The 26264-nt window shown below is 44.6% G+C and overlaps 1 protein-coding gene across 11 annotated transcripts in view; it reads right to left on the bottom strand.

The window, feature by feature from the left end:
* ARAP1 (ArfGAP with RhoGAP domain, ankyrin repeat and PH domain 1) overlaps positions 1–26264 on the bottom strand; it is a 2533956-nt gene that overhangs the window by 956539 nt on the left and 1551153 nt on the right. For all 11 annotated transcript variants that reach the window (XM_069640265.1, XM_069640269.1, XM_069640271.1 and 8 more), the window contains one exon: positions 12026–12132. In XM_069640265.1, coding sequence (XP_069496366.1) covers positions 12026–12132 — 107 coding nt within the window. The remainder of the gene's footprint in view (positions 1–12025; positions 12133–26264) is intronic.

Consider the following 26264-nt stretch of genomic DNA (forward strand, 5'->3'; position numbering starts at 1 on the left):
ATCTGACTCACCGGAGCCTGGAACGAAGCAGACAAGCACAGCAGATGCTGCGAGACGCTGGGAAAGCAGAGAGAAAGCAGTTGTGAGAAAGAAAGTACCAAAAGACCATCACCGGCTGGCTACAAGGAGAAACCAGGAACACCAACAAGAACCAGTGAGCCCCCCCCGAGCCAGCAGGGACACCAGGGTGTATCCGCGGTCACGCCGAAAGTTAATAATGGTGAATAAAGAAGCTGAGAAAGAACGAGAGAGCTAATTGTTAAAAGGGAAATGAACTGCGTGTTGAAGCCTTTCTAGTTTGTCAGTGTATACAATGCAAGTATATGGGAAACCCGGACAGGATAATACATCAGACAGATACATTGTCAAACAAAGTAAACGTGCAAATCTGGAAGAGGGTACGGAACGCGGGTGGGAAGAAGTACTGGCAGGAGAGTATACCAGGCAGCTACAAGTCTGTTATTACAAGAAGCCCTGGCAGGAGAGTATACCAGGCAGTTAGAGGAAAGTACAGTAGTTATAGATGTTCTGAGAAGAATATATCAGAACTACAAATAGGATTGTGATAACCAGGAAAGAAGGAGCAACTCCTGGCAGGAGAGTATACCAGGTATCCTAAAAGGACAAAAGTAGAAAACCAGTAAGTTTTGCGTATCAGTGTTGTTGCTGGACAAGAAAAGCACAAGAAATGGCTACCTATAAAAATATCAGAAAGTAAAGAGGGATCCAGGGGAAGGGAGCCTTCCTGTGGAGCAAGGATCCCTTTCCTTGAAGAATGTTTGTGTTGGAGTTATTTATTCTTCCTTTTTGAACACTTTTCTAAACCACCAAAGGCCAAAAGATATTAAAATTTACACCTTAAAATGTAGTTTATAAGAGTGTAAGGGCTAGAATAGAACTATGGACACAGGACAGTTTTGTTTTGGACATTCTGACACGGACAGATCCTTAGTTTTTGGTTTAGGTAGGGAAACACCTCTTAGAGCACGGGCAGAGAGGCCTTACCCTAACACCCTAACCCCCTTTCATTTTCAATGAAAGTCTTTCACCAAAAAAATGACTCACTTGTGTCCGAGTATCATTCCGGACTCTTCACACAAGGCCTAGCGAGGACTTTGACAAACCAAGAGAAAACAAATAAACGGAAATGGAAAAGTCCCATAAGAGAATTGAATGAACTGATAAAAGGAATATCTAGAAGATATTTGAAGATCCTCTACCAACAAGCACTTGCTAGAAAACATCCCAGGAGAAGGGAGCCATTCCCCTGGTCTTTAGTTATTTAGAATAGGGTAGGGTTGGCATTGACTCGTTTTTGACAGAGGACAGACTTGCTTTGGATGACAAGCACCCTAGTTTAGTTGCGTTAGGTAGGGAAACCCTTTAATTAGTAAAATTAAGGCATTCTTTCTTGATAATAAATACTTCTTTAAATGGCAAACCCTAGTCTTTCTCCTTCCTATGACCTACCACAGCACTCAATGGGTGGGCAAACAATCAAACAACACCTACAAGCTCGTCCTATGACATTTCTCCCTATCTGTACTCCAGTGCAATAGTTTAGGCTTGTAGCATCATGCATTCATTACTCGCGCATCACGCGCCCAGAGTGATCCTAACCTTTTCTCCTTCCCAACCAGCTAATAAGAGCATTCTCATGACCGCTCTACTATCCGGGCCCGGCTGGCGTCAGCACCATTCTCACAGCCGGGTGAGTACTAATTTCTTTGTACTCATGGACAGCATAACTTAGTTATCTTTTATCAATTTATGATAACCAGAATCTGTATTAGGTATTATTCATGCCATTGACACTTAGTTAACTTTCTTACCAACAGTCGTGGCACCTCTCATTGTCACTACTAAATGACTGTGAAGGTCAGTACATTTTATTTGAGGTGCGTACATTACCCCTATAGGTGTCAACACTGAGTTTCCATTCTTTATTACCTTTTAGGTACCCACAGAAGAAACACACCTAGTCAATAGGACTGATAGCTCTTGCCCTGAAGATGGATTATTAGAAATCCGAAATGCGTTGGCTATACTTGAATATGAAAGGAGCTATTTTGGATTTGACCTGAATATAGTGGTACTTAACCACACTCCCTTGTGTGAATGTTGTAAACACAAGGCGACTGATACTTGAACCGAGTTTTGCTTTTGTTTTGACGCGATTCGATATATTATAAAGCACCTATTTAAGAAAACAGAATTATGTACATGATGGCTTTGAATTTGAAATTTAAGCCAACCTATTTCTTTCGTTCTGTCATTACCCTCTTGATTTTGATGAGATATATGTAACTATGTTTCACTGAAATCAAATAGTGAATGCTTTTTTGTGAATTACTCTGATGTTATATTACTGTAATTAATGATATTTGAGCATTTACTTTTTATTCAAACTTAAAGCTGAAATCGAGAGAGTAAGAATATTGTGGATTTCACAGGTCGAAGTCTGGGATCCCATGCATTGGGTGTCCCACACGAGAGACTGTAGTAAAATCCCTGGGACTGCTTGCCCCCAAGGAGTGCATCATAGGGCTACCGTGTGGCAACATACAGTTTTGTTCTACATAGGAGAACATTGTAACCCACATTGCCAAAGCCAAAGAGAAGTGATAAGAAAGCAAAGTAGAAACAACTCTTTTAAGGAGGGGTTTCAAAGAAGAGGACATTGTAACCATTATTGCCAAATTAAAGAAAGCTGATAAATAAACCCAGTGGGCTAAACTTTCCTAATCAGAAATAGCAATTAAGAAATTCTTATGAACTACGTTGTCAAGCTAACAGAACAGTATTTCCAAGGCAATTTGCATTTGGTACTTATAGAAAGATATCCAGAGGAAGAAAGTCGTAACCCACATTACCAGCAGCCAAAAGGTTGCATAAGTAGAAAACAAAGGCAGTGAAGAGGAAGACCTAACCGTAGCCCTTGTTACACCCACCACACTCTCATCAACGAGACACAGAAATAAGCAGAGTACATCGCTTAGGGCCCCATCTCTTCCATCGTCATTGTACCGCAGGTGTGAGAAGCGCTACTCACAGACAGCAATTCAGACCATACCCTTATGACACCACAGAGGACAAACGCTTGCAGTCAATGGAGCAGGTCGACTGATCAAGATCGCGCAGAAGCTAATGACGTCACGACTGAACCATGACATAGATGCGCTAGACATGAAGCACATATGGATCCCTGCACGAAGCTGCACAAACACTTTAAATTAAATTGCTGGCAGGCACGAAGAACATGCTTATGACTTGGCTAGAGGATGCACACGCACTTTTGCCAAGCAGAAACCCACAAGTCGTATAGACATACATATGACCTGCTTTTTAACACTAAATACAACTAACATGGGCGGACATGTAAATCAAAATTGAGGCCACAAGCGCATTGAAGTGAATGGGAGTTGCTGAAAGGATTTGAGAATACAGAGAGGTAGGCATGCTGAATTTGTAGAAGCGTGCAGCCATGATTCCAGTGCTTTTACTTTTCTCAGCCTTGTCAAGTATGCCAAAAGGGACATGTTTCATATTAGCAGATGAGATAGGGCAAATGCATGAGTAAAAGCCGAAAATCCCCATAAATACAGGCAGGAGATAGTCAAATTTGTGGTCCCTGCACACGTGATCGAGACCTGAGCAACAAAGCGTATTCATTCAAGCTAGAAAGGGTTAGTCGCTCCCATCCGACCAAAAGCAGGTTCAAAGCTTAAATGTCCTGTCTCAAGGCCTAGAGGATTGGAGATGGCAACTTTTCGGGAACATGCAGCGCCTTCTGGGTCGTTCTCACTACCTTGATTAGTTGCACTTAGCTGGTGATTTACCAGAGCGCCAAAGCTGAGAAGACACTCTCTCACGAATCTTTTCTCACCTTTCACGTTAAGCTCACATTTTGTTGCACAGCCCAATTGCAGTACACTAACCTGAGATATCATAGTTGCAACATTTAGAGGGTGGTCGCAGGAGGAGCCACCAGATATGTTCATCCAATCCCTGAACTAATACCCAATATATCCTATACATAGTTGACCCTACTAACCAATCTCCCTCCATGGTGATGTATCATTATTTTGTGACGTCATACAGTAACAAAAAGGGCTGACAAGCTTGAGATCGCTGGAAGAAGTCATGTAGAATTGCTGTATTGTCCTTTGCTGAACCCCTGTATGAGAGCTCTCTAATAAAGCAGTTTAACGGTGTTACAGTGTTTGACTTCTCTGTTGTTGAGTGCAGGGGATTTTCCTCAGCCCAGTTCCTCTTGCTGACAATCAGGGAAATTAACAAGTCTCTCACCTATAATTCAACTGCAGGAGGAAAGCCCTCCTTGTAAAAGGAGCCAAGGGGGAGACAACTGTAACCTGCATTGCCTATGGCAAACACTCAACTTTTGTGGAGTACACATTTGGAAGAAGATGCAAGCCAATTCTCTTAGAAGTTAAAAAGGCTGATCAGAGAAGCAATTGCTGGTTCAAATCTCCCTTTTAATGATTATAGTGGGGATAGTTTGGAACACGCCTTACCACAGAGTACAAGTTGTAGTAGTAGTAGGAGTTTTATCCTGGCAGGCGAGTAAAGCAGGAAAGGGACAAATAGCAGTTAGTTAATCCTGGCAGGTGAGTGGACCAAGAAGAAGATGATATGAAGTACTGTGGCTGTGGTAAAAGGTTGTGGTGGAAAGAAAAGTCTAAAATCCACAACCTTGCTTTGACGAACTGTTTCATAAACTTATGAGTGTTGAACTATCTTGACTGAAGTGTTTCTTTTAAAAGAGCCATCTTGACCAAACCATTTCCTATAAGGAAGTAGTATGATGTGCTAACAAGTTATTGGCCTATGGAGAGAAGAACATTTGTATTTGATCCCTGAACAGACCTTTGAAGGAAAAAGACTTGATTCACCAGGCAAAGGATTATGGAAGAGTTATTAATTGTTTGGAGCTGTGAAGAAACCTTTGGAAGTGAGAAAATTACTTTGTCCACTGAAAGTATAAATATTGAATGGAAAAGACTTTGTTTTTATCATACTTTAAGTGGAACTTTGATACTGAATAAAATGTTCTTGAAATTGGACTTTATTCCAAATAATCCTGAATTGATCCAGGAGAAGGGAATTCATTCTGGTCATAAGGATTAATGGCTGAGTTTGAATACATATATTTTTATGTAACTCCTCAATAATTTAGTTGTGTATGTTAGTATGAGGATCGGATACTGTTGGACACAGTCAGTTTTCTTTAGCATTAGTTTGTTAGGTAGGGGTATCGTTGTTAGGTTAGGGAAATATAGGCGTTAGTCTATCTCCTTTTTATATAAATAAAATGGCAACTTGTGAGAAAACTACCCCTGGTTGTCCAGCCTCGCATTTCTGACCCCTCACATGACAACCCTCAATGTATTGTATTGTATTTGTCATTTATTCGTCAAGTGAGAGGCATTGCTGGGGAGTGTCAGGGGGCTACAGCCTTAGGTCTTTCGGTTGTAGCCCCAGATAGAAGATCAGGGGCTACAACCAAATTGCTAGCTAGTCCCGAGTCCCAACAGTACCGACATTAGAGTAGACCTGGATCTTTTCCAGACCTAGCAACACCCCTGCGTCCAGTCCTAGACAATGGGCCTCATTACACGGAATGCGGTAAGGGTTTACCGGTACCGGTAAGGGCACCGGTACCGGTAAACCCTTACCGGCTTACTACGAGGTCCCTTTGCGGGACCCGACCTCAACGGCTGGTTTTACCAGCCGTTAAGGAACGGGCCTGCAAAGGGACCTTGGTGCTAATTACGGTACCGCAATTTGCGGTACTGTAATTAGCTCCTTCCCCATTCCCATTCAGCTCTATGGGGGCAAAAATGGGAATGGGGAAGTGCCTTGGTGAATGGGGAATTACCGCCCCCACTCACCTTGGAGTAGGGCGGTAATTCCGCCATCCACCAAGGCAGACACAGTAAAATACCAGCGGCAGCCATGGCGCTAACAGCGCCATGGTTACCGCATACCGTGTAATGAGGCCCAATATGTACTAAGTGACATGACAGCTTAGCTGCATTTTGTGGCTGATTTTCAAAGATTCAGAGAAGCGTCAGCCATTGAAACATCTAGTCCCATTTGTGAATTAGGAGCATTTTAGTTGTGCAGAAATTTCACCTTTAAAATGGATGTAAGTTCTGCTTCGTTTTTCTGAATCAGACGCATTTTTTTGGATTTTCGCCATTATTTTCCAGTTCTGGAATAATAACTCTACCCTCCCTGCTATCCCACTTCCCTCCCTCGAGCAGCTCCCCGAAGAATATATGTGGAAATGAAACAAAGCAGGACAGGTGTGTGGGGGAGGTGTAAAATAACACCTGGAAGCAAAGAAGCAATTGTAGAAAGAGAGGTAGTGCTGGTAATGTCGCAACCCCAAATACCGCTGAGCGCAGGACTTGCAGTTCCAGCAGTGATCTGACCAATACTAGTTTCACCTTATCAAAAGGACACCATGACTGCTTATGCAGATACTAACTGCCAGATTGTTTTATAGACCAACAATACCAACTCTGTTTTAAAGGAAGGATTTTCCCAATGTTGTTTTGGTGGAGATTAACCTATTTTTGCCCTAGTACCACGCAATCGTATCTTACAGATTACTGCCTGCTTTAATCAACACAGCCTGGTCGCTTCAAATGCTGCAGCAGGATTGAGGAAGAGTTGCGAGGAATGTGCATGAGGGTCTTGTATTCTGTCTGACCAGCCTGGAAACACAAACATGCGGATGGTGAGAAGTAAAGAGGCGACACACTTGCCTGCAGGTTCTGCCAGAATAGCCTGCTGCTTCGTGATAAGTAAAACACAGGTTGTTATTGTTAGATATCTAAGATTTCACTGTTGACGTACTTTGCACTCTTTCGTAGGAAGAATTAATCTTTAGCCCAGACCTGAACACACACAGTCCAATAGAAGATGTGCAGAATAACTAAATACATATCTACATGCATAAACACTTTTATGAAGCTCTGAATCAACAAACTTACCAAATATGTGAAACTTGAGCGGGAGCAAGCATGCACTTGTATCGAAAAGAGGCAGCAATATGCAATTATTTTAGAAAAACGTGTTCTGGAATACAGTTAACCAAACGTAAGCAAGTATCCAGTGGGCAGAGACTGGGGTAGCTCAGCACTGCTCATGGAGCCCAAAGGCACAGTTCTTTGAAGTGAAGGGGCACTAATACGATGGCAGGCAAGTAGGGATTAGGCACCGACAGCAAAATGAACAAGCAAGGAGCGGGCAAAGATTTCACAAGACGCAACTTGGCACGGGAAGAATTGAAACAAATAGGCCACAGGTCTGATGGCAAAAGAGTGAAGCAGTTATATCAAATTGGTGTTACAAATGGGCCATGGGGGCAAATGACAAATATGTGTCACTTAAAAGACATCACAAGAAACCAACAGGATGTGGAACAGAGGACATAAGAGGTAAGCAGGTGTGGAGTGCATTTAAAGGCCCCAAAGAGAAGTCCCTTTCACATGAATGGCAGGATTTTAAACACTGAAACAAAAACGGGTTGGCATTTGTTTTTGTTTTTCAAGTAAAAGTAAAAAGCCATGTGGAAAGGTACTATCTGTCGTTACCAATGGATAAGCAGCATTTTAATTTACAAAAGGAGGAGGAATCAAAGATCCCTGTCACATGGAAAACAGGATTTTTAAACATTGAAACCTAAAACGGACTGCACATTTGTCTGCAAATAAAACGGTTTTTGAAAAAGTAAAAGCGTAAAAAATATCACTGCTCACAGAAAAATGTCAGGAAAACAAAACATGAAATGTGGGTTGACAAAGAGCAATGTATATTATGTTTCACCCACAAAACTCCAGTAACATTTGAAGAGCCCCTTCATCGTCATGAAAAAAATGTCAGCCCAAGGCAGATCCTTTTGCTGGCTGTGGGAAAAACTTCACAAGGACATCTCCAACTTGCAGCCTGGATGTCAAATAGCCTATCTAATGACCACCGCAATAAAAATGCCCTGCTAAAGGTGTCGAAATGCAGGGTTCTCCAGACGTGTTGGCTCTGGAAGCAGGGACTTCAAGAAAAGTCATGCTTGGCCAGAGCACGACTAATATGGTTGAAAATGGGGGCACCCACTTCAAAGTGAAAGCTTCCAACACAAAAGAGACTGATAAAGGTACAGGCTGACCCAGTGAAAATAAATGGCCAGAAGCAGGAGCAGGAACCTTTGTCCCACATGAACATTCACAATCTATTTTAAAGGGCTATTATCATTTAGGCCTTTTTCTCAGCCATCATAAGGCGGATGGATTTCATCTATGTACCATTTTTAATGTAATTTCCAGGTGATTTTGGGGATATAAAATTCATCTTTCTGTGACTCTGGGAACTGTAAGGGCCAGTTAAACTAGGTTTCTGGCTGATCAGAACATGTTCCAAAAGTGAGAGTTGGTGAGCAGGTGTAAATTGAAGTTAGGGATATGCTTAATAACTTGCATCTTCATAACTGTTGTGCTGTTAATGGAAACGGCAGAAAGGTGCCCTATGGCTGTGCTACATGATACAGATTTGGTGCTCGGCTTATCAGAAAATATGTTTAGTCTGGCAGTTGCTAGTAAAATTATGAAGTTGTGATACATAACTAGTTTTTTGCCAAAAAGTTGAAAGGAGAACAAAGGATGACGGCAAATGGGAATGGCCATATGTTGCTCCAGACTCCTAAACCAATCCTGACTTGAAGGCTGGGTATTGGAGGAGAGAGAGAAGGTTAACTGTCCAATCCTAGTGGCAGGGATTATTGCAGGGTACTTACCCAAGATTGTAAAATTGGTAGTGTCATCGCTGCTATGGACTACACTAGGACAGAGGGACAGAAAAAGGAGAAAGACAGGAGGACAGAGAGAAGAGACAGACCATCAGGAAGGTTGCTGAAACTTACCATCTGACAGCTGTAAGGAGACACCAGAGGAGATTGCTGAGAGTGCATCTGGGTGGAGCTGTCTATTTCTAAGAAGGCCTCAAAGCTGACAGAGTCCTATGGTGGAGAGCGGGAGGCCATCTTGGAGAGTGGAGTGACCAGACCCCTGACCTATCTTTCCAGAGTGTCCTGAGATGCAGCTGGCTTTCCTGAACCTTAAGGCGTTTCCTCGAGGCTCCTGTTCCATTCACTACGTGCGGAAATGCCACGTTTAATTGCAATTGCAACCATATAGTGGAGCCGGTGAACGCACCTTGCACTTTTTGATTTCCTTAATTGCATAATTCTTTAGCATTAGTGTTTTGATTCAAGCCCCTATAAGCCTTGGAAGAAGAGCGTCGTTGCTCGGAACACGTGTCAGCTGTGTTGATTTACATTAAATTGCTCAATTAGCTTTAACAATTGTTTGTGTGCGCAATTTATGGTAGCAAACCCACTCTTAACTATCATTTTATTGGGTAATCCTTGTTGTCCAGCTGACCCCGACTTCTTTAAGGAAGAGGGGTGTTTTTGTTCTTAAATCAATCCAACCTTTTTATCCAGCTTCCCCAAAACTGGCCTTTCAAGTAAGGGGGGTCTGAAATCCAAAATTCCCCTAATCATTCCAATTTGTATGTCTGACATCCCAACATACACCAAAGCAAGGTGGGTCTGAAAAACAAACCGCTAAATCACCCTGAGTTTAATTTAAACCAAGAGTGTGGGCGAAATCATAATTGCCATATGTATTTAAACCAATCTTGAAATCCTAGTGCTAGCCTTTTAAGTCTGCAGGAAAATCTAAATCGCACAACATCACATAAGTGCCTTCTTTATTGATCAGTGCCATTATTTTGTGAAGTGAAATTTACAGAAAAGGAAAAACTGTGCTGATGTTCTTTTTAACCCACTTTTGTGATTTTGTTTATGCTGAGAGAAGTTGATTGTGTTGTGCCACAGATAAAGAGGTGTTATTACTTATAATAAATACCAATATACTTCCTGTACAGCAGCCTAGTTCTTGGCTCATTGTTAGCTCAGGGGAGATGGATCAAAGGGGCATGATATTTGTCTGAGATAGGGCTGAAAAAAAGAATCTGTTAAACAGTTTGTTGCATAACCACTTTCAGTGTGGAGGGAAGGAACTCCCTCTGTTGTTGAGGGTGGCTTCTCAATAAACCGTTACACAGGGAGGGAACATTTGCCACGGGGCAAGTGAACTCTAATGGCACTGAATTGCCAGGTCCTTGCATGGTAAGTGCTGCTGTAGCTTTAGAGTATGAGAAGAGACATTGGGCCTCATTACGACCCCGGCGCTAAACCATGGTGCTATTGGCACCATTGTCCATGCCGGGGTCCGCCATGGTGAATGGCGGAATTACCGCCCCATTCCAAGGTTGGCGGGGCGGTAATTCCCCATTCACCATGGGCCCTTCCCCATTCCCATTTTTACCGCATAGGGCTCAGTGGGAATGGGGAAGGCGCTAAGTACGGTGCCGCAAATTGCGGCATCGTACTTAGCACCCAGGTCCCTTTGTGGCACCCTACTTTAACGACTGGTAAAACCAGCCGTTAAGGTCGGGTCCCGCGAAGGGACCTCATAATCAGGCGTTAAGGGTTTAACGGCGCCGACACCTTTTACGGCGCCGTTAAACCCTTAACGCCAGGTTCGTAATGAGGCCCATTGTAGCTTTAAAGTGTGAGAAGGGACACTGTAGCTTTAACGTGCGAGAAGGGACAGTGTAGCTTTAACGTGTGAGAAGGGGCAGTGTAGGCATGTGTAGGCATGTGTAGGATTTTGGATGGGTTCAGATAACTGATGGATATTTCACTAATAATATTACAAGGCAATTGCAAATCACAAGAGAGGCGACTATAGAGCGAGAAGACGGCCCTGTTATAGGGACTTCAATCACGTGATCCACAAAGAGAGAACGTGGAATTGCTGTTTATGACCCCACTTGTACAGGGCACAGAAGGCACCTCAGCTACACAAAAGGCTGCAAAGCTTCTCCCAGACTAAAGTTTTGGGTTGTGGTAAAATTAGCACTGGGAGTGTGTGGTATGTGGAATTAGCATGGGTTGCACTGGCTTCTAGAGGAGGAGCGGGAGTGACATTTTGTAGAACAAGAAGTCATTACGCATGCACTGCAAAAATGCTTAGAAATTAAAATCATTAGGAATTTCCCGAGTTCAAAAAAGCATCCCTCCTGAAGTCTTCTGACATAGCCCTGAAATCCTGTTGTCTTTCCACAGCCTCAATTTGCACAAATGATGACGTATTGTTAGATTTAAATTATTTTCAATTTGATGGAGAACCTTTGTACTGTAAATCAGTAAAATTGGACTCCCTCTAAACTGGGAATTTTCACATCCAGACACTCAACACATCTTAGTAGAGCGGAGTAGTTTGGTACTCCTGTTATGTTAGCATAGGATCTTATGCGTTATGTTCAATGTTATGTTATACTGAACGTTATGGTAAATATGTTGCCTCACATTCCCCAGTTAGTGGCTTCAAGGTCAAGATGGCTTTTGAGATAGGTTGAATATGGTGTAAAAAGACATGTTTTAAGGGTCCTTGGACTGGGAGAAGTCCTAGTTCTTTCAGCGGGATAGCCAAAGGGATGCAGCATTAGATATGGGACGATCCATTAGATAGGGCTGATCCCACTGGCCTTTCTGTTATGCCACTGTGCCAGTCTACGGATAGATGCATTGGCACATGGCTCCTAAATCATGCATGTTAATACTCAACTCTATCCTAAAATATATAACTTTCCCAAAGCAACAGACAATTGTGTCCCTCATCCTTTGCCTTCCCACCCCAAGGAAGTAGAAATTACAGATCACAACACTTACTCCACTGTCCACGTTTTACAGATTATCCACACAGCAAAAAGTACAACATTAGCTTGCTCTGCACTGATTCAGGTGGAGATACTGTGAATGGGCTGCCTTAAACTGTTTCAATTATAAACACCTCTAGTTTAGGTTGCAGAGGATATGAATAGATTGAAGATATTACTAGATCATCTGTTTGCGACCAATCAATGCCCTTACCTGAATATCCTATATGGAGTTGTCAAGTCGAAGCCCCTCCGATCTACATCTTTCACGTTCCCCACGTTCATCTCAATCATGGTTATTCCAATCCCCATTCTGAAATCCTTAGGGGGTAGAAGGAGAGGTGTTAAAAAATGAGGATATAAGGGATGAAACAAATAAACATCCCATGTAATTGTGAGGGAGGCCGAAATGGTTTAATGACATGCTGTTCATCAAGGTAGCTCATAAGGCACATTTGCATGCTAAATTTGATGCCAACATTCATTTTGATAGTGTGGTAAATATCGTGCTTAACGTTGGTTGAAAGGTATAACTACATATCTTTATTTGTAACTTCTAAATATTTTCATCCCATTTACTAGACAATGCAGTTAATCAAAAGTATTTCGACCAATTTCGACAAGTGAAATGAGTTCACAAAAGAAGTACCATGGGCCTCATTACAAGTTTGGTGGAATTTTGGCAGTAAATCTGTCGAAATACCACTAAATGGATTTACTGTCAACGCCACTTAGGCGGATTTACCAATGGGTTACAAGTGGTGGTAGGCAGCGTTAGTTATTGGAGTCCAGAAGACTCATTGTGGATTTTGGCAGAATTAAAACTGGTGGTAAATCTGCATATTTTGGAGATTTTCAGCGGTAAAGTGGCAGATTTACCTTCAGCTCTTTCCTGGAGGTATATTTTTCTCTTTGCTGCCGAAATTGTAGTACGGTGGTGCAGTACTGCAGCAGTAACAGAGTTATTACTCTGTTAACACATTTTTATACAGCACCACCGTACTTTTAATGAGGCCCCATAGCCCCTATATTCTCCATATAACTTCAGCACTAGAAAAGAAGAAGCAAGCTGCTTGATGCCGCTGATTTACCCTGTACTTCTAATCTATGCTGATCTACTCTACTTTGTAATGCTGTTGTTCGATGTTAAATATATTTTATTGTCTTTGTGCAACACTTATGGCACTTGTACATATCTATGGCCCATCATCTGCGTGACTTTGGTGGCTCTTGTGGCTGGGTAAACTGAACATTTTGCACTTTAATTGGTCCTGGCCAATGTCGTAATTTAAATACTGATGATCCATTTTTACTGTAATTTGTCTTCGTGTGCATAGACTAGGTCAATTTGTGTATATAACTAGTCCAGCTTTAGTGGATTTATTTTAATCAACTTAGCCGATTGTCCACATATTCATTGCATTTTTTTTAAACCTTTATTGCAAACTTTGCTGAAATAAAGTCAATCAATCAACTTCAAAACTAAAATAATTTATGTATTTCCATGCCGTGATATCAACGGACAATGCAAGAATCGTAAACTGTGTTACAAACAAGCTTATTCTACAACACACATTGCCAAGCGCTTGGGATGAACTGGAAAAGGGAATAGGGAGATATCAAAGAGGAGCAAGTTCAACTTACTTGAGAAATGTAGTCCGTAGAGTCCATACCTCACTTTCCTAACGCTCCACCCCTGTGGTCAAAAATTATAAATTACTCACCGCAGTGACTAAGGTCCTTAGTCCCCTTTCCTCCATACTGCATGGGTGTCCCTTCCAAGGGACGGAAGACAGAACCTTTTCACCAGAAAAAACCTTCTTCAAAACTAAATTTAGAGGCGCGTGAGGGTGCGGCTCTGGGAGCATGCTCTGCCCTGACTCCATCCTCCAGCGCCACACCTCAGTCCCCATAGACGCAACGACAATAGATTAACATTGGGGGTCATTCCAAGGTAGGCGGTAAGGGATACCGGGCACCGGTAAGGAGACCGGTGCCGGTAATCCCTTACCGCCCTACTACAAGATCCCTTAGCGGGTCCCACCAGTAACGGCTGGTCTGACCAGCCGTTGTGGACGGGACCCGTTAAGGGACCAGGGCGCAAATAACGGGCTTGACATTCGCTAGCCCGTTATTTGCACCCTCCCCATTCCCATTGAGCCCTATGGGGAATGGTATTTTCAATGGGGACTTACCGGTCCCGCAAAGGTCACACTACACTGGTAAATCCCCATTGAACTATACCGGTGCCGGACCCGTTATTGGTGGCAGTCATGGCGCAAATAGCGCCATGACTACCACCAACTTCGGTATGAGGGCCATTGCCTAATGACACTAGTTTTATTAGGGGGGAAGGATGGTGGGACGTACGGAGGAAAGGGGACTAAGGGTACGTTAGTCACTACGGTGAGTAACTTAAAATTACTCTTACGTCCAGTCCCCTTTCCTCCATACTGCATGGGCAATTACAACTGAGTGTAGCCCCCGGGAGGAGAGGAGACCCTCCTTAAGCAAACAGGTTTCTAAGAACTGCCTGTCCGAAAGCCGCGTCTGACCTAGAGCCGGCATTCAAACAGTAGTGCTTGCAGAAAGCCAAAGGGGTGAAGGCGAGCGTCCCCAGCTAGCACGATCCTCCCCACAATGAGAGACAATAATGGACTCTCCCAGGATGGGAATAAGGCCAAGACAAAGTGCGGGTGAGCGTAAATGGGAGTTTATCAATCAAAATAGGACATGCAAAGGACTTTGCAAACTCCGAGAGCGCTCTGTCTGACAATAGCAAAGACAGGCATATATATTTACAAAAAACGTCATAAGAACCTACATACTATAGGGGGCACAAGTTCGTGGGGATTGGGTGGCGACGACTAGCTATAGGTGCTGCTGCGATGTGGTTTGCCGCGGCTGGAGGACGTCACTGGTTACCCTCGTGGGTTGGGCTGGGCCTGGCAGGTCAGCTGGGTTCATCCGGGCGGTGTTGTTGTGCCAACTGTGGCCAGTGTCAGAGATGAATGTCTTTCCTGACTTTCTGCCCTAGGGCCACGCACACCGCAGTCATTCAACCATTTGCAATATTATCTTCCCTGGTAAATCTTCCAATAGGTTATTCTACAGGTTAATGCAACACAGGAGGAATGCACCTAGAGTGGGGTCTGTTGGCGATTCATCAATACATGGTTACCATCGTCCTGTTGAGCCGGTATCGTAGGTCATGGGGTTGGGTCTCGGGGCATGGGACAGGCGGTCCATGTCATCATGTCTTGTTAGAAGCCATTATGGATGTGTTGCTGTAATGTTGCCATAATATTAGGTGTCCTAATTTTACAGGGGCCATTAACCTAAGGTGAGCCAGTGGGTCGTGGAGCCTAAGAAAGGGCGCCTCTGGATTTGTGTTTTCAGGCCGGGGTTTACTGCTGGGTTGTAAATAATACAGGTGGCAGGCCGCGGCCTTGGGTGCTGCGGGGGAACTACAAATCTTTGAAACGGCTCCAGCCGAGTTGGGGGAGGTGGAGCAGCGCGGCACAGGCCTCTGCTTTTTCGTCTGGCAGGCTTCACTGGGAGGAAAGGGGGAATGGCCTTGCATGTGCTCACAAAGGTATTTTCCTTGTTTGTTGCCGACTTTAGGTGGAAGAAGCATAAACATTCAAATAATATACAATACTCATTGAGTCTTTCCAAAGCTCACGTTTTGACATTGCTAGTGCCATTCATATGGCCAATTCGAGCACATTACTTGTACACTAAGTTTTTAACAACTACAACATTTTGTTATATGCTTATACATTCGCGGTAAGTGAGGTAGTAGTAAGGTTGGTGGAGCACACAGAAACAACCCGCCAATGAGACTGACGGCAGTGGCACATAGTGGGCTTGAGCACACATATGGTGCATTTTCGTGCTTCCCTTTACACGAGCCCTCAATATGGTTGCATTTGTCTTTCTTTGCACTCTAGCAGCATTAGTTCGGTTATGGCGCGGGACCGTGGGGTGCAATCTTTTCAACGAAACACATAACACGAAAACCCCCGGGACGCTTTTACTATTTGCGCATAACTGCGGGGATGTGGGTGCTTCATTCTTAATGTCATATGAGCACACATTCTGCCATGCTTATACATTTTACAGGTTTTTTAGTCAGAGAGGTTGTGGAGAGAACGCTTTCATCACAGGTGGTTTTCTCATTAGTATTTGGGAACTTTGCTTTTGTCAGAGGATCATTTTACAGTTCTTTTTCCACCCAGGCCCTGCTGGCCGGGTCATGCTGGGAACAGGGATACACTGCGGAAGGTGAAATGTTACAGTGTTGGTATCTAACACTAGCTCATGTCCGTCTTGTTCGTGGGAACGGGCTCTCAGCGGATCTGCCAGAGAGCTGTGGCCACAAGGATAATTGAAACTCTCCAAGGGTGGGGGCCGCGCTGCGGTGCGCAGGGCTCAAACCACCTTCATTAGACAAAATGGTTTCCGAGGCCTAGCTTAATTCAGCAGGTTTGGTCAATGTCTTTGGCAGGTGACCCATCCACCACCTGGGCCCTGGTGGTAGTGAGGGGACCCCTGACGAGCCATGGCCCTCACCGGGGGAGAGGATGCAAGGGGGTGTCTTTTGGACCAATCCTCCAATCTCCTGCACTCTTCCTCGTCAATTATTGCATCATCCCATGCAGGTGTGCCTTTTATGGGCATCCATGCTCTGCACACCCCTCTCAGTCTCTCACCTCTCCTAGCATATTCATCTGGGGTACAAGTCAGGTATATACATCCGCTCTCCCCTTCCAAGTCCACCCACACCTCCTCGTACCATTCCAGTATACGGGGCTCTTTAATGGTAGTATGCCACAATTTATCTACTATATCCTTGTCGTGGTACCTAGGCACTAGCTGATATCTCGGCGTGTCATCCGTTCCTGTTTGTACCTGTACTTCCTGCATAGCTTGTATTGTACCGCGGGTGTTGCCCATTGTCACCATCATCATTGCACCATTCGGCACTGCGCTAGCACAACATCGAAGACCCACCTGGCACAGGCAAAAAATTAAAAGGAGGAACACTACAGCCGGCATCAAGAATTTCACTGTCATTCCCAGCAACGATGGAACCCAGGAGAAGATATTGTCGAACCACGTGCTTTCTTCTGCTCCACCTTCCATTCTCATTCTTTCTCCTAGGTTATGTACTGCCTCGATCACATGGGATAGGGAGCCGATGTCTGCGTCTTCGGAAGGTACGAAAGTGCAGCAGGCACTTCCGATTTTTCGGCAAACACCTCCGTCCATCGCTGTCAACAGGTCCAAGACATACCTGTTTTGCATGGTCATTAGCCGTAGTGCTCTCAGTTCCACTTTTATTATATTAAACCCTTCTTCAGTGTCATTTGCCAGCTGGATCAGCTCCCAACGTCTGATTTGGAGCCACTTTGCATTTGCTCGCGCCTGGATACTTGGGATGAGTCAGGCGAAGAACGTTTCTGCAGAGCTGAATAATCGATATCTATCCGGGATCTGTGCCAGCAATTCCGACGATGCCTTTGATATATAGTTCGATGATCGTTTGTTTCGGGACAGCACCCCTTCCTTGTTCCCGGAAGACAGGACATATAATTGTGATTCTGCAGTTGGCTGGGCCGCACTCTGTTGGATGGTTCCTCGCGTCTTCTTGCTCTCATCAATGTGGCTTTCCAGGATTACCATTAGTGCGGAGTGTAGGGTGGCCAATGAGCAGCTGCCACTCCATGATTGTGGGAGGTGCAGGTATGTCTGGTTGCCACATACCCAATAGGTGTCCATTAGGGCCGCTGTCCCTTTCCTCAGATCTGGGATGGTGAGAGTCTTGTTACAGTTCTTGTTTGCCCCCATGGAGGTTTTCCCGTCTCCCTTAAAACACAGTTCATAGTTTATTTCCTTCTGTAGGTTGAAGGGTTTTTCAATGGCTGTCACCCAAGTCAGTTTTGAGATGTGTTCCTTCCATACTGGTGTGCATGTTTCTTCTATCCATTGTAGTTTCTCTGGTGCCACACCCCTCAGTGCTTCAGCCTTGCACATTATTTCTTCGCCCTTCCACTTGTTGTCTGAAAAAAGTGTCCCTTGTATTATAAAAAATGGCTCTTCCAGACATACCACTCCTACTGTCTTTGGATAACAGGTTTTCTCGTTCTGCAGCATTCTAAAAGTTACTTCATGTGCCTGGAAGGTGTTCTTAATTCTGCACAACGTGAGATGAAGGAGACACTGGGCATCGACAATAGGCAACTCTTTGGGTAACAATGCTTTGGGTGTACCTGAAGCATGGGGAATGAGGGAGCAGACATAACCGCTCTCATTTGTTGTTTGCTTAGCCGTTGCACTCATATCCGCATACCATTTATTTGTCTGGTGGGGGTGTCGTGGGTCTTCCATTTTGTCTAATCCTAACCCATAATACTCATCATACTTCCTCCTCCCCGCCTCCCTTTTCTGTCTGTTATTTCTTTTTCTAAGGTATTTCCCAGCTTCATGGGCTATGGACAATGTGGGCCCCCCTTTCTCCTTCTCGCCCCCCTTTGCCCAATCATCATATAATATTTCATATCTCGCTGTCATTTCTTCATTTTCTTCCTTTATGCTATCTAGCAGTGTGTTTTTGTTTACGGGAGCGGGCCGGCTGGTGGGGGTGTTATATAACCAGGATATAGCAGAGGGGTTGCGATCATTTAGACTGCGGGCATTGTAATTGGATACTTTTGGCGGGGAAATTGTGCTGTTTTGCATTTTACCTGCAGACCTTCATTATGCGAGATAGCAGCATTGGATGGTGTCGTATAATATCCCCATACAAGTTTAGTTCCATCCCATACTAAAAAATCACCTTCTTTAGTATTTACAACTGCTGTTTCATTTGTCACATTAGTCCCGTTAATCCCTCCCCCCTCGTTCATCTCGATAGAGATGAACGCTATAAACCAGTACGTAACCAGGCCAAACATAATTGTAAAAAATAATGTAATGCATACAGACAATCCACATTCATACGAATATCTACATCTCTCAGCTAAAAATTCTCCATACCTAATAAATCTATCCGTTGCAGGCTGCCCGTTAGTTGCCATGGTAATTCCTGTTTGAGATATAAAAGTGCATGCATGTAAACATTTTGTTGGCACTACCAGTGCCAAGATATCATGGAAGGGGAATGGAATTGGGTAGGGGAGTGGGGTTGGGGTGTACAGAGAAGGGAGCAGACACTATACATTTTGATCACATTATTATTTACACATAAATTCCTTTTTTTTTTTTGTTCCAATCTTTTCATCTGTATAGATAACCTCAAGTATAATGGTTCTCATTAACACCTTTATCAGTCAGGTACATTTCGTCCACAAACATGTTCACATTCACTCCTTATTTTCATTAGTATTGTTTGCTGTTGTCTGTGCCCCCTCATCCACCTCTTCCTGCACACTATTATATGCCTTTCGTACATCCGTCAAATGTATCCAGTACTTGAGGCCCCTGACTTTTACAGCCGTAGGGGTGCAAAATACCACTTCGTATGGTTCGTGGAACTGTGGTGCATTCCACCGGTGCACAAAGCTCCGGACATAAATGAACTCTCCCGGCATCAGTTGTACCTGTGTTTCAGGTTCCATAAGGGACTTTGTGGTGTTCCCTTCTTCCCTTGTGAAGGGTGGTGAGAGCTGCTTTGATATTGCGCGCGCTGCCCTAGTTAGCTTTTTCAAGTATTCTGTGAACTCATCTCCCAATATTGCAGCACTTCTGTGTGCGTCTGAGTGTTGGCGCAGTGGGGAGTGTGCTGTGTGCATTCGTCTCCCTGTCACGATTTCGTGCGGGGACAAGTGGTGGTCCTTGCTTGGCTGATTTCTCAGCTCAAACAGCGCAAGGGGCAAACAGTAAATCCAGTTCTTCTTTAATGAGAAGCACAATTTCGACAATCTCCCTTTTAACAGTCCGTTCATCTTTTCTACCACGCCATTACTTTGAGGATGATAAATCGAGCACAATTTATGTTTTATTCCCAATAATGTCACTTCTTTGAAGAGCTCGTTCACGAAGTGAGTGCCGTTGTCTGAGCGAATTATGTCACAAATTCCCCAGCGCGGAAATACTTCCCTTACTAGGAACTTTGCAGCGCTTTTAGCATCAGGTCGTGCACATGGGCCTGCTTCCACCCATCTAGAAAATGGGCATACAACCACAATCATGTAGCGTGCCCCATTACACCTTTCCCCCATGTCTGCGTAGTCAATATGTAGTTCTCTGAATGGCCCTATCGGTTTTGGAATTGTTCCCCTGAGTGTACGTAATGTCATTCCAGAGTTGTATATCTGGCACGTTGTGCACTCTATTGTCAATCTTGATATGTGCTCCTGGAGACAGGGCACGAACCACTCTTCTTGTATCTCTGCTGCAATGTGTTGTTTGGTGTTGTGTGCTGGAAAGTGTAATTGTTGAAACGCTATTTCTAATAGTTTTACTGGCATTACCACTTTTCCTGAGTTATTTTGTCGCCATAATAAGTCTGTTGCTGATTGGCTGCACCCTCGTTTTACCCACATCATCTCTTCATCGCCACTTGCTCCTTCCTGTAGCTCTAGTATTTGTGATATGGGCATTGCATTGTATCCTTCTGAGAGCCCTTCGTTTGTCTTGTGCTGCAGCATGTACTCACCTGTTTCATGTTTTTCAAAGTACGAAGCTTCCTTGACAGCAGTGTCTGCTGCCGCGTTTCCCAAAGACACAACGTCTGTGTTGGACGTATGTGCTTGGCACTTCACTATTGCTACCACTGTGGGATCTCGTAGGGCCTCAATTAACTTCTTCAGCAATTCTGAATGTTGCACTGGAGTCCCATCTGCTCTTTGAAACCCCCTCCGCCCCCATCTTGCTAGACCTCCATGTACTGTTGTCGTCATGTAAGCTGAATCTGTGTATATTGTTACTGCACAACCTTTAGCTGCATGTAATGCTTCTATTAGGGCAATGAGTTCTGCTGCTTGTGCTGAGAAATGTGATGGGAGGTGGTACTGCACTAGTGTCTCATACTCACCTTCTTCTAATCTCACCACTGCCAATCCCACATGTTTCTCTCCCGTGTCCATGTCAATCGATGCTGACCCGTCCACAAAGTACACCTCCCCCTCGCTCAGGGCATTTTCGCACACCACTGTGTCCTCCCCTCTTTCTCCTGTGTAAGTCGCACAATCGTGTTCCTGCATGTCCTCCAGTGTGCATGCTTCTGTAATGAATGTTGCCGGATTCACTGTCCTGCATCGTACACATGGATATTGGCGTTGGACAATATTATTTCATAGGCAGTTGCTCGCTGTGTGGTCAGTGTACTCTTTGATCTCTCAAGTATTGCAAATAATGAGTGCTCCACAAACAATGTGACAGGGCATCCCATTACTATTGTGGCGCTTTTCTCAATTGCGAACGCGGCTGCAGCGAGTGATTGCTCGCACGCGAAATGTCCTTGCATCACTGCATCCAAAGTGCCACTATAGTAAGCCAAAGGTTTGTGTCGTAGGGAAGTCTTTTGTGTCAGTACAGCTGTCATGAGTGTCCCCTTGCAGTGTGAGAACAGGTAGAATTTGCGTTCATAATCAGGATTGGCGAGTACTGGAGCACTCGAAATCAACTCTTTTAGCGACTTGAATGAGGCGCTCATTTCTTCTGACCATTCTATTTTCCTGTTCTCTTGTTGTGCCTCCTTGAGTGCTTGCAGTAAGGGTCTGGTGTAGGCTGCATAATCTAATATCCATGCTCTGCAATAGTTACACATTCCCAAGAATTTCTGCATGTCCTTCACTGTTGTGGGTTCTCTTACTGATCTTATTGCTTCTACCCTGTCAGGGATTATTCTTTTTCCGTCTTTTGATATTAGCTGTCCCAAGTACAGGACTTCTTTCTGACAGTATTGTAGCTTTTCCTTGTCCACTTTGTACCCCTTATTTACCAGCAGGGACAGGAGTGTTACCAAATCTTTTCTGCATGTTTCTTCATTCTGTGCGCAGACGAGCAAATCGTCTACGTACTGAATGATTGTGCTTTCAACTGATAAGTTACCTAAGTCTTCGTGTAGTATGCGGTTGAATATGCTTGGGCTCTCACAGTATCCCTGTGGTAATCTGCAATGTTCAATCTCTTTCCCCCTAGTGTAAATGCTGTCAGGTATCTGCTTTCTTCTGCCAAGGGGATGGAGAAGAATGCGTTTTTCAAATCGACCACTGTGAAATGTGATGCCGTTTTTGGGATACTGCATAATATTGACGCAGGGTTCGGGACCAAAGGGAACTCTTTCTGTATGACATCATTTAGGGGGCGTAAATCCTGGATCATCCTCCAAGCCCCTCCCTTTGCTTTTTTTGATCGGGTAGATACATGTGTTACATGGGGAGTTTGAAGGCACTATTATCCCTTGTGCTAGCAATGCAGTTATTGTCTCTTTTATCCCTTCCTCAGCTTCGCGGGACAATGGATATTGTTTCACTCGGGGTAGAATCGCCCCTTGTTTGAGCTTTATTATCACTGGTGTTACTCCATGCAACAACCCTACATCATGGGGGCCTGTTGTCCACAAGTTGTTTGGCACCAGTCGCATGTCATCATCAAAAAATGACGGTGGTGCTCCCACCACTGCCATCAACTGGACAGGAACTTGTATTGCCTGAATCAAAATGTCACAGGGCATTGCTATTTCCATTATTATTTCGCCATCACTTTCTAAATCGGAAAAGAGATCTTCATCAGTTAAGTCTTGCAGGGCAATGTCGGCATTGATGCACAGTACTGTGCGCCATTCACACCCGTCTATGTCCATTCCAATCACAGCGATCCTTTTCGCGGATACCTGTACAGAATGCAAGTCTAATGATACCACTGATCCTGGTGCTATGTCTGGGTGCACTATTGGGCGGAAGAGGAACTCCGCGGGTATTCTCCAATCCATCTTTTTCAGCTCAGGAACTACGTGGGCCATTCTCTCGTCCACTGGCAGGCCACTTATTTCCGGTGCAGTTGTTTGAGCCTGTACTACCAACATTACACGTAATGGGCATATTCCTGGTGTTGAACACACTATACCTCTTTCAGTGAATGATATTGTCATGTTGAGTTTGCTAAGAAGGTCCCTCCCTAGCAAATTTATTGGCGAATGTTCATAATACAGTAAGGGTGTTTTTACAGTTTTACCCCCCACTGTGACATCCAAAGCTTCTGTGTAAGGAACTTCAATTACAGCCCCAGAGAACCCCTGCGTCTCTAACTTCCGGTTAGATAACGGAAACCGGCCCTCCCTAATACATGATTTCTCCGCTCCCGAATCCACCATGAATATGAACTGCTTGTCTCCTATCTGCGCCATTACCAATGGTTCCTCTGCTGCATCGTAGGTGGTAGATAGAACAGGACACGCACGTGTTCTCTGTGGGCTGTCCTATGCAGGGTGTCTCATTGCCCCCCCCCTGGTTGAACACACTCCCTGAAACCACTGACACGCCACTATAGGGGGCTGGTGCTGGGGCTCCATTTGCTGTTGTCGCGAAAGGGTTGCCTGGGGTGTAGTGCATAGTGTCATTGTTCTGTGGATGATTCTGTGTCCTGTATTGGTGTCCCTGGCATTGCTCAGCGTACCCCTGCCCTGGGTCCCTCTGTTGTTGTCCCATTGGGAGACCATATGGGCTCCCCGGATGAGGATGGCCATAATGTTCTACCTCTGGGAATCCGTTGTTTGGTCTACTTCTGCACTCCCTGGAATAGTGTCCCCACCTCCTGCAGTTCCAACAACTCCCTTGCGCACCTCTGGGACCCTGCCATCCGTTTCCTCCCATTCCCCCATACCCTTGTCCACCTCCTCTTCGGCCCCTGTACCCACCTCGTCCCCCTCGAGGGGCCCACTCTTGCCACTGCGGACCTCCACTCTGCTCCTGCTCGTTCCACTGCCGCTGCCCTGCTCCTGCCCAATTAGTTGCCATCCTCCCTTGTATTGCTACTAGCCCCTCCTCCTCCTCATCTCCCTCCCTGCTGTGTGGGAGCGCGGCCACTGCTGCAGCGACCTTCACCAGCTTTGTTTGTACTAGTTTCGCTTCGTCTGCCAATCTTCTCTGCGCCACCTCCTGTTCCCTCTCTTTTATTCGTTTGCAGTGGTGAACTATTATGCTCTGAATTTCGGGCCATCCTTTTGCTTCAATACCTGCTATTTTGTCAAGTGCTTTTTGCACTTCTTTTATGAAGTAGAATAATGATGTTGATTGATACCAGGGCGTGCCCGTTTCTGCTCTCCACATCTCTTGGACCCAAAAAATGTAATCCATAGCATCTTCCCCATCATTCATTGTACATTGCATTACTGACTGCAAATCTGGGGTATCTGGAAACGTTTCCCGCAAGGCATCCCACACCCTGGCACGTACTGTGTTGAACGAAGCACCATCATGGCGATCGCAATCTAACGTTACTCCCGGGAAGCCAGCTTTTACCCATACTCTGTCAGCCTGATCCCCAACTGCTGATACTAGCAAACTTTTCACGTCACCTATTGCTAGAGGTACCCCGGCTGTGTGTTTCTCAAAGGCATATATCCACTTGCTTGCCCCTCCTGATAGCGGGGGCAATAACTTTAACAAATTGGCCTTATCCATCTGAGCCCAGGGTATGTAATTCAGCCTCCCTCCTCCCCTGTGTATTAGTGGGAGATGCAACTTTCGCTTTGTCGTTGTATCTGTACTCACCTTCATTCCTGATTTTCCTAACAATGCCATTTTTCCCAACCTGTTCCTTAGTCGCCCTGTCCACTCATCATCCATCGTTCTCATTGAGCATGCGCCATCCAACCCTTCGCTTCCCCCTCCCATTGACATAGTTAGCCTTTCACTTTCTTCTAAATCATCCCCTATATCACATAGTAGCTCCTCTCTGCCTCCTGTGGGCCTCTCTTCGTCATCAGTACACCCCTCTCTTCCCTCTAGTTCAATTATTCGTGTCGGTTCTTCCTGTATCCTAAACAGTATCTCTCCTTTTTTCCACCCTTCTTCAAATGTTCTATTCTCACTCTGCGCTCTGGATGCAGGCTCTGATCTAGCTGTATTGAGTGCAGTCCGCTCACATATGCTTTTTATTCTCGAGAGCTCATCTTTGGCTATAGAGAGCCTGGATTCTAAATCTCCTGTTAATTTCTCTATGTCCACCCTTGGTGTACTTACCTGTTCTTGCTCCTTATGACTCTCATATGGTGGGGGTGCTGTTGGCCCTTGAGTGGTGGTAGTTGTCGTTGGGGGTACATAAGTTGGGTCACTGTAACCCTCTACGGGCACTGGCTTGTTTAGTATTGGGTACAACCTAGTTACCTCTATCGGTGGCTCCTCTTCTGGCAATACCTTATCATCCTTTGGTATCATTAGTGGATTGTCAGTGGTAGATGGTAGATCAGGATCTAATTTCCTTGTCTTAGGCGGGGGTATCTCTTCAAACAGTCTCCATAGGTCTAATATTTCTCTCCTATTATGTAGCTGCTTCCCCTTGTATTTCAAACAAATGCATGTGGCTACCATATCTAGGACACTCTTGTCAAACGATCCCCCTTCGGGCCATATCTGAGGTAACCCCTCCCCCTTCAACTCTGTGATCCACTGATCATGATATTTCTTAATCCGTTCCGCGTACCCAGGTAAGTTGTTACAAATATGTGATAAGGGTGTTTCTGCCCCCATACTTCGTGCTCGCTCGATACTGTTGTATCTCTATATATCTCGATATCTCAATATGAACGTATCACCATGTGAGTTCGCGTATTTATGTCTTACTGAATCGTGGGGACCTGCGTATTTTCCTTCCCCCTATACACCATGAGAATGGCTGCGCACAGCCTCTATTCTATCCTCTTTGGGGGCACGTACAAGAGCAAACCATCAGTCATTTTGGCAATGTTACCCAACAAATCAAAAAAGTAAACACTCACTTCACCACATTACTCTTTTCTTTATGATATTTCTTCTGGTCACACTTAGCATGACCATACCATAATTATGAATTTCTGACCACTTTTACACACTCATTATAACAAATGTTCTGACATATACGATGCTTACACACCCATAGGCAGCACTCTATTCGCAGCTCAGTTTGTCCTCCCTTTCCTCCCTTGCCAGCTGTCCCTGTACGTCTTACTCTGATATATATTTGTTTCCTAATTTTAATGTAAAATTGTCTTTCTACTTAGATTATATCTTTGTTTGTACTAACCCACTTTATTTTCCCGTAAACCTAAAGAAAAGAATAGAAAGAATAGCAGTCACTAATGTATTCTCCGTGTCTTCCTTTACCAGACACCTCTATCTCATTTTCCACTTCTTCATATATTCCCAGTACTAGTCAAGATAGCACTATGCGGCGCCGACTTCCACCCCCTCGCGGAGCTAGGTTCCCGTCTCTTTATCTCTATTCACTTCTTAATCCTAATGGCC

The sequence above is a fragment of the Ambystoma mexicanum genome, chromosome 7q (assembly GCF_040938575.1).
Source record: "Ambystoma mexicanum isolate Mex_15411 chromosome 7q, UKY_AmexF1_1, whole genome shotgun sequence".
In the NCBI taxonomy this organism is placed as follows: Eukaryota; Metazoa; Chordata; class Amphibia; order Caudata; family Ambystomatidae; genus Ambystoma; species Ambystoma mexicanum.